Consider the following 19828-nt stretch of genomic DNA (forward strand, 5'->3'; position numbering starts at 1 on the left):
AAAAAAAAAAAAAAAAAAAAAAAAAAAAAAAAAAAATATATATATATATATATATATATATGTATTATAGGAAAAGAAATTAAATTAACTCCCTCATGTTCAACATATGATTTTCCCCCTCCCTGTCTAAGCATTACAAGAATTCAGGCCAGGATCACACAAAGCCACATGAGGCTAAAATAGCCATTTCCTCTTCTGTAGTTTTAGTTTGATGGGTACCCGAGGAAACAAATGCTGTCTACAGATGGTCTTTGGTGCCTGCCCAAACATGTTTGTTTGTTATCAGCGTTGGCCTGACAGGATCTGGTTTCTGATGCTAACTAGCTGTGTGGGAACTAAAAACTAGTCATTTCATTTCTCTGTAAAATCTCTCTGGAGGAGACTATCCTCAAAGTCCTTTCTATTTCTCAAATCCTTTGATTTAATGGTTCTGTTCCATATCTATCTGGTCTGGGAATTAACTGGTTTACATGGTCAACCAAGACCCGATCCATATGCAATAGGGCTCCTCCACATCTGTCACAGTAACAATACCTTTCTTCTAACTTATTACAGGGGGTGGAGAAGTTATTTGTTGGTAGATTATTTGTTGCTGTTTCTTTTCTTTCTTTTTTTATGTGGACCATTTTTAAAATCTTTTTTGAATTTGTTACAATATTGCTTCTGTTTTTTGGGGGTTTTATGGGTTTTTTTTATGTTTTGGTTTTTTTGGATGTGAGGCATGTGCGATCTTAGCTCCCCGACCACATATCGAACCCGAACCCCTTTGCATTGGAAGGCGAAGTCTCAACCACTGGATCGCCAGGGAAGTCCCTGTTGTTGTTGTTTCTTGAATAAGAAAACCACAGCATCTGGGCTTCCCTGGTGGCGCAGTGGTTGAGGGTCCGCCTGCCGATGCATGTGACATGGGTTCGTGCCCCGGTCCGGGAGGATCCCACATGCCACGGAGCGGCTGGGCCGGTGAGCCATGGCTGCTGGGCCTGCGCGTCCAGAGCCTGTGCTCTGCAATGGGAGAGGCCACAACAGTGAGAGGTCCGCGTACCACACACACACACAAAAAATCCCACAGCATCTGATGCATATTTTCTAACGACTAGGATATTTTGAATTTTTGTAATATTTTTATATACCTGAATAAAGCATGTAATTTAAACACTGTTAATGTCCAAAGCCACCATGTTTGGAAAAGGCAGGAAATGTCAGAAACTATTTAAGTTGCTTATAAATTGTATCCCAAAGCACGAAGTTTACTGGACGGGAAGGACCACCACAACAGTAGCTTAGACAAGAAAGACTTCTCTGAGGTTTTAAGACTGGGCTGGTTGCTCTACCCAAGCACTTTCAGGGCACCCTGTCCTTGCCCCTATTGTCACACCCCAAACTGTGTTGTTTGTTGGCCCCCCTGATTACACAGTGCAAGTTCTGCGAGGACAGGAATTGTTCATTGATGTACCCTTGACAGTACATCAGGGGTACAGTGCCTGACACATAATAAGGACTCCATAAATAATTATTGAATAACTGTTGAATAAATAACTGGCTGTCCTCACTTATTGCTCTTCCAGGAGCAACAGAAGCAGGCAAGGGTAGCATCACATGATACAGTAATAAGAGGCACCATTATCAAGAGCCTAGTGTTTGGTGGTTGCCAGGTGGACATAGGTTCCTATCAAAGTGTGATTGATAGGATCCCCAGAAATTTCCATTCAATGATGTCCCTATAGTATGTTATATTATACCTGCCTACTCTGAGTAGCACCAAAGGATACAAGACATTTTGATGGGATAATTTTGACGGGACCATTTATCCAACTCTTACACATACCTCAGCAAAATTTGCAGTGTATTAATCATGAGTAGCTAAGCACAAAGAATGAATACTCTTCAAGGAAAAGTGAGTTGGTGTGGGCTACATTTTAACAGGAAATTCCTCTGGCTATATTTCATAGGAACTAGGTGCAATAACTCTTATTTAATTGCTCAGCATACCGTTTGGTAAAGGATTAACAAAACCTTTTCCCCTTCTGTGTGAGAATTTAACCTTGGGTTAACTTTCTAGCTCTGTTCCCCTGGCAACCTAATAAACAGTAGTATATCAACCATGTTGCTAGGCAACATTACCTATGGTAGAAATGACCCCGAACTGGTGAACTGTATCCAGACTGGGAGAACTACAAATGTCTGATAGGAAGCCACACCTCTGGGCTTCCTGAACCACAGTGACTCTTGGAAGAGACATGTCTCTTGTGGGGACCCTGGAAGTTATTTCTATGGAGTTGTTATAAGAGATACTTGCCCCCATGGGACAAGAGGCTTTTAAGCCAGAATAGCTTCCATACTTGCCTGATGTGTGTCTGTCTCCTTGCACCTGAACCACAGGGACAGAGGCAGGGACTCCGACGGAGGAGCAACGACTGGCTCTGCCCTGCTGGTGACCCGTGCTTCCCATCCTATGTCCTTCTAAGTGAATCTGCTGTGGTAGTTTATGAGTTTGAATGTTTCTAAACATTCGATTGTGCCTAAGTAGACCCCTGGAGGGCACCGTATTACTATTTGCTTGCTTTTTCTGGTGGCAGGAGAAGCTCCTCAGAGACTATGGATAATAGAAAGAAGTGAAACTGTCTGGCACATTCTTCTGCTTCCAAAAAAATCCTAATCATACCCTTCACAGTCTGCATGACAGATAATCCATATCCATTACACGTGATCAAGACATATATGTCAAATTGATGCCTTCCCTTAAAATCCCCAAGCTTGTTACTGCTAAACCTTCTTCATCTGAACACATAATCCCAATCCTAACCCCCACTAATTTTTAATATGCTACTGACAGAGGGCCAAAATATCAAATGATGGATATAAAAATAGTTTCCCCAAACCACAGCTGTCAATGAAGCATTGGCAGTAGTAAAATTATCCATCTGGAGGGTCAGAACAGATGCTAAATGTCCTCCTCAAGTTATGAAGCTTCCATATCATCTGATCACAATGGTGTGAGTTAGTGTCACCTTTGAAAACTAGGACGTATTAGAAACCAACCAAACTACCCTTGCCAAACAAACAACTTTTCATTTAACTCTACAGAAGCATTATTTGAAGAAAAGAATTCAAATTTTCATAACTTTAATGAAACGTTTGAGGAACACAGCAATATTTGGTGGAAATATTGAGCAAAAATCAATGAAAACATTGCCTATCATAAGCAACTGAATAAAGCACCCCCCTTTTGGGGTTAAAAGACAGCACGAACACATGAAAGCACAAAGCAAGTTACAAAGGACCAACAATGACAGGAAGTACAGTGGTAATGCTCAAAACAGAGCGTAACAGGAACTTCTCACCCACCCCATCCCCTTGCCCCTCTCTACCCTATTACATTACACTTCACAGAGATAATTCTATTGTCAATGCACAAAGGACACACAAGAAAAACCTAGACGTCCAAATGAAACAGTAAGAATTCAAGTGACCAAAGGCCACTCCAGTCTCCCCACCGCCCTCAGAATCAGTGCATGCAGCCCTGCCTGTTGTCTTTCTCTACGTGGGGTTTATTACAACATCAATTAACAACAACAACAAAATAAAAAAACCCTTCATAATATTCTGAACCTCCAGGATACTCTATTTCACAACATTCTGCAGACCACTGGGTCAATAGCTTTCTTAAGGAATATTCAAAGTACAGTGACCACCAAAATATTTACATCAGACTGGCATCTTTCTGCCAAATGACCAGAAGCCATGATGCTCTATGTCATTTCTAAAGGTATTACAGATCCAGGCCTTATTTATATTCCTTTCCAACCCCTGTGAAAGCCTGTTTCCTTCTCCCAAAAGAAACAACTTCCCAAGGGTGCCGCTTTTCAATCCCATTACAAGTAAAAATCCTGTTCCCATCCATGCAGTATATGTAATATTAGAAAAAAAATCCCTTTGCAAACTTGGACTGAATATGCCAGAAAGATGCCAAATATAAACTAAATCACTAATGGTCTGCATTGGGCCCAACTGTGAATTTACTTATAAAAATATCACCAACTCCACAAATTAAACCTCAAAGACACTGTGCAGATTATAAATGCTGACCACCAAATGGGAACATAAATTTAAAACTGAGGACAGTTTATTATCTGATAGTCCACACAGAGGAATTATCTCCTTTAAAAGTGATAGAATTCAGTGACCGAATTCAGCTATTCCCAATGCCAACACGCAAACTCCAAACAGCCAATGTCTCCAGACATTGCCAGATATATGTACTCTGGGGGGCAAAATCACCCCCAGTTGAAAATCACTGTCTTAGAGTGTAATCTCTAATGTAAAATTTTTTATTTGGCACCCAGTGATGTGAATAGGTTATGGGGTCACCAGAGAGGATCACTGCTCTGCCAGAGAAAGCAGGCAGAGCGTTGAACTGTGAGGTAGAAAAGTCATATGAAAACATCAGAAACGCTTTGAACGGAGAGAACGAAAATATCAAACATAACTCCCTGCAAAGTATATCTTCTACACCTCCTTTTAGGTTTCCCTTTTGCTAAGGTCCTGCTTTTAAAACAACGCTAATATTTTCATTGCTGGTAAGAAGTGTTTCTGGTCCTTGAAAATTTTCAATGTGTAATTCTTGATCTAGAACAATAATTTTCCGACTATCTCTGTTAATAGACCGGTTTTTAAACTTCCAGTCTACTTCAGGCCAATGTGTGGTCCTACTGTGTGGACTGGGGTCCAAGAATTCAGCTGCTGTCTGGGGCTAGCACCATCCTAGGGTTCTAACTTCTATTGAGAAGTACAGTTTAAACACCTTCTGAACCCTTCAATGCTAACATTTATTTACAAGCCAATTTACAATTTTTTGATTATCTCTTTTTGTTCAAGAGGCAGAAAGGAAAGTGTTTTTTTTTTTTTTTTTTTTTTTACCGTCTTTTGAAATACAACTATAGTAAAACTGAAGGAAGAAAATTCATTTTGGATACTTTAACATAAGACAAAATTATGAAAGTGCCTTAAATATCTTTAATCCCTAATATTTCCTGCTCTTTCGACTTTTAAAGAAGTACAGTCTCTTTTGTTAGAATAATTGCATGGCTGCAAAGTGGGTGAAAAGCAGACTCGTTTTAAAAACCTGTTCTTCTAGTAACCTTCCCTTTCCCTCCAAAGGATCTTTTAAAAGGTAAACAATTTAGACATATAACTTGCTTATATTGGCTTACCCTTTCCCTCCAATTAGAGTTCTATTCATAAACGAAGTAAAGGAATGTCAGTGGTGGCTGCATTTCCAGGTTACACAGTAGTGGCTTCTTGGAAATGGCTGGAAAACGCATAGGAGCATTTTGAGTTTTGCCCAAATGCCTTGTTTTATGATCATAAAACAGGTTATTTGTGTGCACAGAATTGTTAAATCCCAAGCCAAACAGGGAAACCACCCAGACCTGGGCTCTCAGGCTCCCTTCCCGGGGCTAACTTAAAATTTAATTCAACGGGGCAAGTCACAGTGCCATAAGGAAACTTTCAGCTCATTTCCATGCTTGTCTGCACATAAACACCCCCAGCCTTTAACACTGCAATCTTAGATTTAGAAAGTAATTTTTACAGTCATATAGCCAGACGACCGTGTCTGCCTTATATCAAGGAAACTTTCTCCTTAATACTTCACCAGAAAATTAAAGTATGGAATTCATTAGAAGAGGCTTGGCAGAAGTAAGATTGATCTCAAAACTTAATATATTCTTGCCCACCTTTTCAGAGCAAGAGGATGACGACACAGGAATGCAGAAAGATTGAGACACTATGAAAAAAGTATGGAGATTTTGTTATCTTCCTTCAAACCAGAGTTTGGATGCATGGCAGGAAAAACGGGACGCCTCAGAGCCAACCTTGATTCACTCAGAAAGCTTTCAGAAATCAAGGGCGGCACTAAAAAGTCCTTTGAGTCACAGAATCCAACCTCCACCATGTAGTCTAACAGAAATGCAAATAACAGTGAAAAAATGTTCTTCTCAGGGTTCCACAAAATTGGACAAAGGGTGGCTTTCAACCACAGGACTGGCAAGAACAAATTCTAAACCCTCTTCTCCACTCATTTATTGCTACGTAAGCATCTCTCCATCTGATAAGTTGGGCTGAATTTGGGGTCTATCCTCTGAATCCTCTCCGCCAGGGTCGTTTTCCTCACCAGACTCCACGTAGATTGGCCAGTCATTGTCTGTGTCACTCTTTTCTTGGCTCTCGGACGAAGCCTCCACCAGGCTAAGGTTGATGGGCATCAATTCGTCATCATCATCATGTGTGTCTGTAACGCAGGTGCAGCTGTCACACAGCCCGAAGCGCCGCAGCCCCTGCGACAGGTGACTTGTGAAGGTTCTTCTGCAGCCCTTGCAGATAATTGGACGGTTGGACCTATGGACCTAAAATCACCAGCACAGTAAATGTCACAGAAAAGGGGTTGAGTCATGGCCTTCAGGGCCCCATGAGACATGGCCCCTGGCTGACCCTCCAGTCTCATTTCTCACCACTCTCCCTCTTGCTCTCTCTGCCAGTCTCAGCCTCACCAAGGTCCTTTCCACCCCAGGGCCATCGGACATGCGTGGAGTGTGCCCTCCTCCCCACGGTCACCCCTCCCTCCTTACTAATGCCTTTTTTATCCCCCCCTAGCTGTGCCGCGCAGTTTACGGGGATCTTAGTTCCCCAACCAGGGATGGAACCCGCGTCCTCGGCAGTGAAAGCTCAGAGTCCTAATCACTGGACCGCCAGGGAATTCCCACTAATGACTTTCAAGGAAGTCTTCTCTGATACTCCAGGCCAGATTAGGTCCCCCAGCTATACAGTCTCACCTATACTTCTCCCTTTGTTTTATTTCTAACAAATCATTGGTAAAATTCACTAGATTCTAAGCTCCAGGAGGTCACGGACTATCCTCATTCATGTTCTCTGTCCTCTGTCACATTTGTTACTATATCCCTAGTGCCTGGCACATAAAGGGCACTCAGTGAACCGATTAGGATTTTAGGCATGGCCTCTTACGTACCTTGGATTGTTTAGCCATTAGGAAGGCAGATTTGCCAGACAGTGTATTCTCTAAAAGTGTCAGCAGATGCTTCACCCTTGATTTTTTCATTGATAAATGCATTCCTTACTTATGAAAAGAGCTTTGCATACTAGAAAAGAGAACCTGATCTCCTACTCCGTGCAGCTCCTTATGAGGGCAGCAGTCCCAGGGGTCCCCTCTGTATAAGGAGCTATCTTTCTAATGCATGCACTTTTCAGGAACTCCAGCCAATAGGGGATCTGTGAATCAATCAGAGCCTCTCTTTTAGAGAGCTCTGGATGCAGGATACACACAAGAGGCAGTGACAGAGAGAGGCTGATGCAGAAGAAGGGTCAACAACAATACCCAAGTTGCTGGAGTTGCCGTTACATCCTGACCTATGTCCCTGCTTCCCCTGAGGTTTCCTGGGCTTCCTATGCTAAACCCCCAATGCCTGAGCCAACCCGAGTGTGTATGTGACCCTTGCAACCTGATGGAGCCTTTGAAGACTACGTCTTTGGGCTGCAGTAGACTGGGCCTCGTACAAGGTGGAAAAATAGAAGGAATGAGGATTCCAACCAATGAAACATCTTAAAGGTACCCAGGGACCTATTGTTGTCAAGATGGACTGGAGATATAATTTGAAGAAAAAAAAAAGACAAACAAAAACTTGAGGCCTTGGGGTAAGGCCACTCTCAGACAAGTATGCTAGGGCCAGCACTGAGAGCAGAGGCAGTCAGTAACCTTGTATTTATCTTAAATCTGGATTCTTTCAAAACCATAATTCACATACCATAAGATTCACCCTTTTAAAGTGTACAATTCAGTGGTTTTAAGTATACTCATAAGGTTGTACAACCATCACCATCATCTAATTCCAGAAATTTTCATCACTCCATAAAGAAAGCCTGTGCGCATTAACCGTCATGCCTCTCCCATCCCCCATGCCCCAACCACTAATCTACTCTCTATCGCCATAGGTCTGCCCACTTTTTATATTTCATATAAACGAGATCACATGATAGGTGGCCTTTTGTGACTGGCTTCTTTCACATAGCATAATGCTTTCAAGGTTGTTCCATGCTGTAGCCTGTATCAGGAACTCATTTCATTTTACGGCTGAATAACATGTATCCATCGTACAGATATGCCACATTTTGTTTATTCATTCATCAGTTGATGGACATTTGGGTTGTTTCTACTTTTTGGCTATTATGAATAATGCTGCTACGAACATCTGTATGCAAGTTTTTGTGTGAATGTCTGTTTTAGTTCTCTTGTGTAGAATTGCTGCGTCCTAATGGTAACTTTATGCTTAACCTTTTGAGGAACCGCCAAACTCTCTTCCACAGGGGCTGCACCATTTTATGTGCCCACTAGCAGTATAGGAGGGTTCTAGTGTCTCCACATCCTTGCCAACACTTTGTTACTATCTGTTTTTGGTTTTTTTATTATTATTATAGCAATCCTAGTTTGTGTGAAGTGGCATCTCATCGTGGCTGTGATTTATATTTTCCTAGTGACTAATCATGTTGAGCATCTTTTCATGTGCTTATTGGCCATTTGTTTATCTTCTTTGGAGAAACGTCTATTCACATCCATTGTTTAATTGGGTTGTCTTTTTATTGTTGAATTATAAGCTTTTTTTTTTTTTTTTTTTTTACGGTACGCGGGCCTGTCACTGCTGTGGCCCCTCCCGTTGCGGAGCACAGGCTCCGGACGCGCAGGCTCAGCGGCCATGGCTCACGGGCCCAGCCGCTCCGTGGCATGTGGGATCTTCCCGGACCGGGGCACGAACCCGTGTGCCCTGCATCGGCAGGCGGACTCTCAACCACTGTGCCACCAGGGAAGCCCAAGAATTCTTTATATATTCTGGTTATTAGATCCTTAGCAGATAAATGATTCACAAAGATTCTTCTCCCATTCTGTGGGTTGTCTTTTCACATTCTTGATAGTGTCTTTTGAAATCCAAACCATTTTCATGTTGGATTTTCCAAAGACTGATTGCCTTGCTCAAAGTCGATCTTAAATGCAATGCCTTTCTAAATGGCCTGAATGCTTTTTAGCAGGTAGGAATCACCCACTCACATGGGAGACAGAATCCTAGGCGGCAGCCAGTGGGAGGGGAGGTCCGCTTGGGCTGGGTCCTCTTTGCTGCTCACAGGTAGCCCTATAAGTGGCAGTATATCTCTTCCCCACCCCGGGGTGCTGAGGTTGGGTGGGAAACCGAGAATGCAGCTTACCTCTGGCATCACACCACAGGGAACAGACCCACAATCCCCTGTCTAAGCCTCAGTGTTCTCTGCCTTTTGACAACCATTCCTGACTAGGGTCTAAACTTTCTTAACTTTCCTCCTAAGCAAACTAGTCTGTTACCATATAAGTTTTAACTTTCTCTAAGTGCCACCAACCCAGGTGTAATTTAGTAGCAGAAATACATGTTTAAAATTCTCTGGAAATACCCCAGTGGACAGAGAAGAGAAATACAGACTGGCCTTGCCCTCACATTAGACGAACGTCATGAACCACCGCCACTCCCACCCCACCGTCCCGAGAGAACCGCCAGCTCCTCCACTTACGCTGAGCGCGTGGCCCCGCAGATGCTCCTGGCGGGTGAACCTCTTGCCGCAGGTCTCACAGGGGTAGGGCCGCTCCCCTGTGTGTGAGCGGATGTGACGCTTAAGGATGCCCTTCTGTTTGGCCGTGTAGGGGCAGAAAGGACACTTGTGCAGCTTGATGGGCACCACCAGCACACCACCTGGGGAACCAAATGGTACTGTGAGCAGCAACAACACTGGCCGCCCTCCGATGGATGGGATCCAGAGCAGGGGAGTTCGACCAGCCCAGGTCGAGAAGAAGGACCCCAACTCCACCAGCAGCTAACAGCGAAACAGTGTCTGCAAATTGCCACTCTGGCTCCCAGTCAGCCAGAGGAGAAGGTGGGCTTCTGATACAAGATTGCAAGGAATGCTGTAAGGCCTCAGCTTTGAAACTTCTCTGTGGCTCACAGTTAGAAAACACAGCTTATATTACAACCTTAGAACACATATATCTTCATGTAGACAACTTGAAAAGCTTCCCAAAATAATACTCACTCTGATAATGTCTATTCTCTTTGATTTCATTTTAGGACAATAATGATTGAGACCCTGTTCTAGACTGAATTTCATCCCCCTCAAATTCATACATTGAAGCCATAACCTCCAATGTGACTATATGTGAAGACAGGGCCTTTAAGGAGGTAATTAAGGTTAAATGAGGTCATAAGGGTAGAGCTCGAATCTGGTAGGACTGATGTCCTTATAAGAAGAGGAAACTATGCCAGAGATGGCTTCCTCTCCCTACTCTTGTACAGAGGAAAGGTCATGTGAGGACCAGCAAGAAGGCAGTCGTCTGCAAGCCAGAAAGAGAGCTCTCACCAGACACCAACCCTGCTGGCACCTTGATCTTGGACTCTGCACCTCCAAAACTGTGAGACAATAAATTTCTGTTGTTTAAACTGCTCAGTCTGTGGTATTCTGTTATGGTTGCCTGAGCTGGCTAATACAAACCTCCTGAGTTGATTTAATGATCCTCAAAAGTTTGAAAAAACTATTATGATGGAACAGACCACTGGGTCAGTATTCATGATTTCTTTGACAGCAGCTCCTAATAATAGCTTCCAGGCATGTGTAGAAGTGGTTTGCTATGATGCAGACCCTACATTGTTTGGAGTTCATATTAACTCTATATATCTGAAATCATCAAATATCTTAAAAATTCACTTAAATATTTTAGAACTCTTTTTTTTCCACCTTGCTCATACACCCGTTAAGGTGACAACATGATTATCACCCACATGTATAAAAACTGTTCCTTTCAAGTTTCCTGAGTTACCCTTATTGTAGTATTCCAAGATTTGTCTCCTCTATCCATGCCCTTCAGAATTTTACAGACTTTGATCACATCATATTATATGTGGAGGCACTAGTAACTCAAGCTTTCCAGGCACAGAAACCTGAGTTCAAGTCCTGGTTCTACCACTTACCAGCTGTGTGACCTTGCACATCTCACTTAACTTCTCTGTGCTTTACTCATCTGTAACATAGGGAGGATAATAGTTCCCACCTCATAGGATTGTAGTAAGAATGAAATGAGGTATTGCCTAAAGCACAGCAGCTGGCATATAGTAAGCTCTCATAAATGTTAACCATTTTTGTCACATCATCATCACCTCGGTGTTTCTTTTCTGATTAAGCTGGCCAGGCTCCTGTGGTCTCTCTCAACACGGGAGTAACTCCTTTTCTCTGGGACCTTCTCAGGACACCTAATAGGGCTTTACCTTTCCTGAGGTGCTGCCAAAAGTATGGCAAGCTGAATGTCAAGTGAGAACCCAACATCATTCTATGTACGGGTGAAGATTATTCTCTTTAGTTTCTAGTTCCCATCCTGATAATGCTTAACATTTTGCATAATCTATAGTGACTCCAAAATCTGTTTCCCAGAATAAAAGCAGCAGCTCATGGCTCAACACTGCATATATATGTTGGATTATTTATTTGTCACTGATCACACTGGTGTTGAGATGCCAGTTTCCTGCTCACTCCTCTGGTAATGTGGACTCTTCCCGTCATTTATCCCCATCAGCCTGGCATTGTACTATCACCTTCTTTCCGACTATAAAAACATTCAGTAAAATGGGTCCAGTGTTAATCCTTGGAAAAAAACAACTGTTAACTATTTTTCCATCAGAAGAGTATGAATTATTGCAACACTTTCCTTCCTCTCTTATGATCTGATTGCTCCAAAAAAAAAAAAAAACAGTTCACCTGAATGCCTATTACATGCGAGGCACTGTGTCAAGGTGCATCTTTACCAAGATACCTGTTTCTTCCCTCAAGAAGTTAAGTCTAGCAAGAGAGAAAGACATGGAAACAAATTCATACAATATAATACAACACAAGCAAAGTTCAAAGTGATGAAGAAATGTAGAAAATAAAGTAATGAATTCTCTCCTGGAGTTCAGAGAAGATTTCACAGGAGAGATGACCTTTGAGCAAGGTTTTAAAGGATGAATAGGAGTTCACTGGGAGTTTGAGAAAGAGAAAGGTATCTCAGGCAGGGGAACAACACATGCTTAGGCACAGAGGTAAATGAGAATATGAAATATTAAGTGGAGTGGAGAGGTATGAGGAATGAAGCCAAGGAAAGGGCAAGGAAAGGTCAAGAAGGTCACATTCATGCATTTATTCAACAAATTTATACTGAGCACCTATGATGTGCCAGGCTGTGTTCTAAGCCCTGGAGATACAGCAGTGAACAGAAAAGACAAAAATCCCTGCCTCTGCAAAGCTGATATGTTAAGGAACTTGGACTTTATTCTCTAAGCAGGTGGGGTTTTAAGCTGGGAAGGTACAAGGTGAGACTTGACCTTTAAAGGATCCCTCTGGGGATAATGCAGGGGAAGGATTTAAGAGAGGCAAGATTAAAGGCAGGAAGTCCAGGTGGGAGGGGATGAGCGATGACATGAATTAAAGCCAGGGCTGTGGAGGTGGAGAGAAGGAGAAAGGTTTGAGAAGTAAAATTAATAGCACTCGATGACCACATTGGGGAGGAGAGAGCAGGGAAAGAGAAGATTCTAAATGACACTGATTCTGGGTTAGCTGACTTGGTGGGTGACGGTGGAATAAACCGAGGCAGGGAACACAGGAGGAAAAGCAGGTGCAGGATGGATGAGGAGGTCTGTTTGGGTTTTACGATGTTTGAGGCAGGCTCAGAGCATCCAGGGGGGAATATCTGGATTAGACAGATACATCTGGAGCTCAGGGAAAGAAGAGAAGCATACAGTTTTGAGAGTCCTCAGCAGATTGGAGTGGTTGCTTTAACTGAGGTCTGGCTCTCCCCTAAGCACCCTGCTTCCCTTAACCCACTGCCTTGACACCCTGGATCAGGGGAGGGTGGTCTTCCTTGTGCTTCACTGTCATCTCCAGACCACTGTCCCTCCCTCCTTCCTTAAAAAGCCTAAGATCTTTTGGAGCTCATCCCATCAGATGATACTGCTACTCATCCTTATTACAGTCATCCAGGGGCCCCTAGATCATCCCCTCACTCCTTGGAGATTTGATCACATTGCCTTCAGGCTCAACTCCTGGCATAATTCTTGGTGTGAATACCGAAAATGACCCTCGCCATACCCTGGCCTCTCTGTTCCCGGACCTCCTTTCTTCCAAAGTCCTTATCCTCCACTCCACCTCAGCCACCCAATCCTAGACAAAGAGCTCCCAACTCTGCCTGCATATTAGAATCATCTGGGCAGCTTAAAATGAAAATAAATACTGATATCCAATCCCCATCCCAAGCTAATGGGTGGGGTGGGACCCAAGCATCATATTTTTAAAGCATCCTTCCCAGTCTAATGTACGGACAGGGATGAGAATCATGGCCCCAGGCCTAGATATTGCCAATAACTGTACTCACTCCATAACCCACATTTCAAGCGCTCCACTTTCCAGTCACCGCTTTATATCTTTCCAGCTCACCCCGTAGGTGTTCCTTCTCTACAGGGACGTCCAAGCCATGGACTATACTTCCATTTTACTGCCCTTCTCCTCCTCGAGTCCTCACTCCCCTCCTTCCCCAGCTGAGTGCCTACAGCCCATCAATAAAATCACTCCTTTGCATATGCCCTCAGCTGCCTTGGTCCACTGTCTCCCTCTATCCGTATTCATCTAGTTCAATATAACTCTCTGCCTATTCTGTAGGTGAAACAAGGCAAGTTCACGTCACTGGAAAAAAATGCACAACTCTGTTCCGGTCTCACTTTAAATCAATCCAACCATCACCATCTGACTACTATAATATCAAAAGAGCCCTTGGGGGGCTTCCCTGGTGGCGCAGTGGTTGAGAGTCCGCCTGCTGATGCAGGGGACACGGGTTCATGCCCCGGTCCCGGAGGATCCCACATGCCGCGGAGCGGCTGGGCCCGTGAGCCATGTCCGCCGAGCCTGCGCGTCCGGAGCCTGTGCTCCACAACGGGAGAGGCCACAACAGTGAGAGGCCCGCGTACCAAAAAAAAAAAGAGCCCTTGGTTCTGCCCAAGAACCCTAAGTATTTCCCTGGTTCATTCACTCTCCCACTCTTCTCAGTGACTATTTCATACCTTCCCACTGCTCAAATCTCCCACCCCTCCTACCCCTTCCTCACTGTCAGCAGCTGTCCTTGCTTCTTATTTCATTGAGAAGGAGGGGCAAGCAGAAGAGAACGTCTACATGGTCCCAGCCACCCCCCAACCTCCAATATGAACACATCTAATCCACTTTCACTCCTGTTACTATGAATCAATTGTTCTCCCTCCCATCCAAGGCGAGACCATCCCTCCACTTATACATGGGACCCCCATCTCTCCTCGATCTATCCATTGTCCCTCACTCTTCCATTATCATTTATCTTCCTCTCTCCTGGATCATTCTCATCAGTAAAGAAATGCTTTTAGATCCTCCACCTTAATAAAAACCTTAACCTCATATGCCCTTTCAGCCAGAACTCAGAACCCCTGAGTTCTCTTTTAAGGCTACTCTGTTTGGTCTTTTGTCCACCACTTCATTGATACTGCTCATCAATGACCTCTCCATTACTAAACCCAATGATCAGTTCTCAATCTGCCTATACACAGTACCGGACATAGTTGATTTCCCCTTTTTCTTGAAACATTTTCTCCTCTTGGCATCTATCACTCTTTTGATTCCCTCCTACCTCACTGGCTGCCCCTTCTCTGTTTCCTTAGCTTGTTCCCCTATTTTCCTGACCTCTAAATGTTGGGTCAGGGCTCAGTCCTTAGATCTCTTGTCTTCTCCTTCTAGATCTATAGGTTCATGGAACATAAAGATTTTAAATTTCATGGACCCATTAATGACTCCCAAATTTATATCTCGGCTCTGATTTCTCCCCAGAACTCCGAACATATAGATGTAATTACTTACTGCACGTCTTCAATGGGATATCCAAAAGGCACCACAAACATAACATTTAAATCAATCACTCAAGCTAAAAACCTTAAGATCACCTTTAATGCCTCTTTTTCTCATACCACTTATATAAGCCATTAGCAAATCTGGTCAGCTCTACCTTTCAGAGACAGTATAGTCCTAATCCAACCACATCTCACCTCTCTACTGCTACCACACTGATTCAAGGAGCACAGCCGTCACCTGGGTTATTGCAGTCACCTCCTAAATGGTCCTGCTGCTTCCACCTATGCTCCCCTCTAGTCAACAGGAGAGCAAGAGCGGAAGGAAGAGGCCCACTTAGGAGGTGACAGCACACAGTACCCAGAGGGATCCTTTTAATATATGTCATCTCAAGTCACTCTCTGCCAAGATCCTCTAGTGGATTTCCTTCTAAGAGCAATATTCAAAGGCCTTCTCATGGCCTTCAAAACCCTACCCAGTCCGCCCTCACTCAACCTCTCTGACCTTATCCCCCACAACTCTCTGTCTTGCTCACTCCACTCCAGCCACACCAGCATCCTTGCTGTTCCTTTCATTCACTTGCTGAGTGCAATCCTACACCTGGGCCTTTGTACCTTTCTCTGCCCTCTGCCTGGAATGTTCTCCCTGATATCTCTACAGTTTGCTCACTTAAAGGCAACCTGTTAGAAAGGCCTTCCTGGTCAACACTAAATAAAACAGCATCCCCTTCACTTTCTATCAGCTTTGTCCCTGCTTTAGTTCTTCTTCATACTATAAATGTCCTTACTGGTTTATTGTCCGGCTCCCTACACTAGAATATCAGCTCCATGAGGACAAAGACTGTCTTCTGTTCACTGAGATGAATAGTGCCTGGAATATAGGAAGTGCTCAGTAAATCTCTGTTAAATGAATGAATGAACAGGAATAAGATGTTGAAGAAGCAAGGCAATGGTGGAATGCTGACACACTTACATTAAATGACCCCATGATAAGGCTGAAAAGGAATGGGCAGGGGCTTCCCTGGTGGCGCAGTGGTTGAGAGTCCGCCTGCCGATGCAGGGGACACGGGTTCGTGCCCCGGTTCGGGAAGATCCCACATGCCGCGGAGCGGCTGGGTCCGCGAGCCATGGCCGCTGATCCTGCGCGTCCAGGGCCTGTGCTTCGCAACGGGAGAGGCCACAACAGTGAGAGGCCCGCGTACCGCAAAAAAAAAAAAAAGGAATGGGCAGAGGTAAGAGCAATCGGTACTTGTAGTGTCAGAAGCCAGGGGAGGAAAGAATTTCAAGAAGGAAAGATCAGAGTTAACTACCAAGAGTAGTCAAGAAAGATAACACCTGAAAATCACTCCCTGGATCGGCCCTGGAAATGTATAGCTGACCTCATGACAGTGGTTTCAGGGAAGGGGGAGTTGGTGGTAGCGTCAGAGCACAGTGGGCTGAGAAAAGATTGGGAAGTAAAACAGTGGAGGTGGCTGATATAGATGAACTTTTCAAGAAGCAATGGCAGGTGCTGGAGCTGGGGATGGGAGGTCCAGCGGAGAAGATTATAGGAGGACCATGTGCTTTGACAGTGTCTGCTAGTGTCAGAGATGAGCAATGTGAACACAGAACTACTGTAACAGCCTCCTGACCGTCTCCCTGCCCTCATCTCCCATCTCTGCACCATCTTGTGCTGAGGCCAAATTAATCTCTCCTGTCCACTCCCAAGCTCAGAAACTACTAAAAATTCTCCTGTGCCTACAGATAGAAACCCACATTTTAGCATTTAAGTTTTTCCATGATCTGACTACAATTTCTCCCCATGTCTTCTCTTCTTACCTTCAGATGCCACTTTTTTTTAAATTGAAATATAGTGTGATTTGCCATATTATGTTAGTTTCAGGTGTAAAGCAAAGTGATTGTTATACATATACATGTATTTTTTTCAGATTCTTTTCCATTATAGGTATAACAAGATACTGAATACAGTTCCCTGTGCTATACGGTAAGTCCTTGTTGTTTATCTCTTTTATATATAGTAGTGAGTACTCAGATGCCACTCTCATAAAGCCTCTGACCTACCAGTAGGAAGCCAGTTCTGCTTCTGGACCACACAGTGCCATTTACACACCTCTTAACTCCTCTAAGACACCATCAGTTCTTTGAGAGCTGGAGCCACATCTGACTTATCTTTGTATCTTCACAAGGAAGATGCTCAGATATTTGAGCAAATAAAGGAATAACCAAACAAATCAGTCCTACTCTGTGCCTTGGCGCTTGGAATAAATGTAGCCCAGAGCCAGGTGAACCGAATCAACACCTGGCAGGCAACAGGCATGGCAAGCGGCTGGGATGGCTGCCTTGCCACAGATCCCTGTAGCTGGAAAGCTGCCTCTACAGATGGACAGATGGACTTGAATGAGGGTGACGTACAGCTGAATTACTATTTCTTGATACTTGTGCTTACAGGCAGAGGGGTTGACAGACTAAACCAGTGCACTGAAATCCTCTAATCGCTTGTACTGCCTTCACAGTTTGTTTTATGAGTGAAACGAAGCCAGCCAGGGTTGCTAGTATTAGCTGTGACATTTACCAGCTCTGCATTCTTAAGAAACTCACTAAACCCTCTTGGGTCTCAGTTTCTCCACACTTCTTCTACCTAACTCATGTGGCGTTATGAGGGGCTGCTGGATGGGAAAGGGGGACACAGTCTGTGAAGTGCTACTATATACACGGAAATTAGATTTCAACAAGTTCCCACAGTGTAGTCACTGAAAACAACCACTACCTTTTACATGCTGGTTAAGCCACTGTCTCTGAAGACCAGAAACCGTACTTTCAAGTTTTTCAAGTCAAGTTTTAATCAGACATACAGAGCATTCTTGATTTTTTTAAAAATGAAATTTAGATGCAGGAATGAAGTAATCTTTCATTAAAAACTGTAAAAATGAAAAAAAAAGAAAGAAATTAAAAGTCTCCAGACAGACTCAGTTTTCCTGGGTCTCTCCTATGTGTTCATGTTATTAAATTTCTGTTTGATTTTCTCCTGTTTAAAAAGTCTCCCAAAGGATACAAGAAATTTACTCACATGAAACCAAATTCAACTCTAAAATATTCTCCAGTAAATCACACCATCAACTACAACATGTTAACTGAGTGTCTACGTGGGCCAGGCACCATGATTGACACAAAGAAGGATAAATTTCCTACCTGTATAGAACATGTTCTCATATGTGAGAAAAAATTCTGAAAACCTTTTCATTTGGTCCTCAACCCTGTGAGAGAGGCAAGGTGGGGGTGATTATCTCCTGAACAAAAAGGGTTCAAAGAAATTTCATGATTTAACCAAAGTCTCTCTGCTGGTTAGTGGAAGAGAATGGGTTCTTTCCATGTCTCCATACTGCACTCAACATGCTTATACTCTAGTTGCAGAGGTAAAAGACAAACATACGTGAAGAGGCAATGCCCTGCACACAGCAGGTGCTCAATTAATACCTACTGGCGGTGGTGGCAGTGATAACATGGTGATAACACTGGCAGTGGTGATGGTGGTGATGAGGATGACAATAGTGACAGTGCCAGTGATGAGGATGACAGTGGGAGACCAGAGGGCACACAAGTGCGTGCTAAATGAGTGGCAGACAATGGAGGCTCATGGAGCTCACCTGAGTCCTCTCCATACCAGTCAGTCTGCACATCCATCATGGAACTCATGGCTGCTACTTCTGCACCACCTGGTCTTCCCTCCAAACTCCGAGAAAAGTGTTGGTCCGCGTCCTCTTTGCTCTGGACAGCACTGTGGCGCAGGAGCGCCTCCAGGAATTGCTTCACATGGTAGTTACTATAAGCCAAGTCGACCGCCTGGCCTCTGGGCAAACCCTCCTCCCCATGGGCCAGGCTCAGCGGGGCAGTACGCTGCTGCAGCTGTCCACCCACCTCCACCTCCACTTCCTCGGCATCGAACTCCACCTTGGGCTCCATCTGTTTGGGTCGAATGGGGCAGTCACTGTCCACTGAGCCACTGCCCTGGCTGTCTTTCCCCACCAGTGCCAGAGGGTGGCAGCCTCTGCAGTCACCACAGTGGGACTCTCTGGGCCGATCCACACTCTCTTCCCCCTCGGCTGGAGAGACCAAGCTCTTGGTCTCACAGGAGGTCCCTTCCCTGCCTGAACTGGAGCTTCCACTGTCCACCCGATGAGGCGCTGCTGCCGCTGCCGCTGCCGCTGCTGCCACCGCTGCAGCCACAGCGGCCTCCTTCTCCATCTTTCCGCAGATGTCTAGGGATGATCTGATGTATGTCTTGCAGAAGTTCACCACGTCATTCATCTGCAGGTAGCTGGCAGCCGACATAACTTCAATCACGTTCTCTCCACACAAATCCAACTTCCCAGAATAGAGGAAGTCTAAGATGGTGGAGAAGGCGTCGGAGGTGACGATGTCCAAGGAGGCAGTGCTGTGCCGCCCACTATCCTGGATGTAGTGAATGAGCAGGGCTCGGAAATAGCCGCTGTTGGCAAACAAGATGTTCCTGTGGGCCTTGAAGATCCGCCCTTCCACAATGATGCTGCAGTCACAGAAAAAGTCCCTCTGCCGCTGTTCATTCAATTCCCCCAAGAGCTTGGCGTAATAGGATTGCATCTCCATTTCTCCACCAGCTGCTGCCGCTTGGAGTAACCTGGATCTCTGCCAAAATTTTTTTTCAGTTAATTCACAAATCCCAACCTTATAAATAAGATGTTCGTTTTTTGTTTGTTTGTTTTGTTTTGTTTTTCTTTTAATTCTTCCATAAACCCTGGTTGAGCAATGTCTTTATAATATGGGCTGTTTGGGATCTAACAAAAATCAAAGGTTGTCTAACTGGGTTAACTGATGAAAACAAG

General features: G+C 44.2%; 1 protein-coding gene across 1 annotated transcript; it reads right to left on the reverse strand.

The window, feature by feature from the left end:
* Nucleotides 1-3368: 3368 nt before the first annotated feature.
* ZBTB8B (zinc finger and BTB domain containing 8B) lies at nucleotides 3369-19592 on the reverse strand. The gene is made up of 3 exons (XM_027109276.1): nucleotides 18614-19592; nucleotides 9604-9782; nucleotides 3369-6404 (listed from the first exon to the last, which is right to left on the reverse strand). Exons 1-3 carry the CDS (start codon nucleotides 19590-19592, stop codon nucleotides 6087-6089), a joined length of 1476 nt encoding a protein of 491 aa, XP_026965077.1. The 3' UTR covers nucleotides 3369-6086.
* Nucleotides 19593-19828: the final 236 nt, after the last annotated feature.

This window comes from Aethalodelphis obliquidens, unplaced genomic scaffold, assembly GCF_003676395.1.
Source record: "Aethalodelphis obliquidens isolate GAN/ISIS:26980383/991018 unplaced genomic scaffold, ASM367639v1 scaffold9, whole genome shotgun sequence".
Taxonomy (NCBI): domain Eukaryota; kingdom Metazoa; phylum Chordata; class Mammalia; order Artiodactyla; family Delphinidae; genus Aethalodelphis; species Aethalodelphis obliquidens.

Excerpts from the sequence above, each read along its gene's own strand:
- ZBTB8B (XM_027109276.1), bottom strand. The coding sequence starts at position 19,592 with ATGGAGATGCAATCCTATTACGCCAAGCTCTTGGGGGAATTGAATGAA. Across the intron at positions 9,783-18,613 it reads CTGGTATGGAGAGGACTCAG|GTGGTGTGCTGGTGGTGCCC; the intron begins GTGAGCTCCATG and ends TTGGTTCCCCAG. Across the intron at positions 6,405-9,603 it reads TGCGGGGCCACGCGCTCAGC|GTCCATAGGTCCAACCGTCC; the intron begins GTAAGTGGAGGA and ends TGGTGATTTTAG.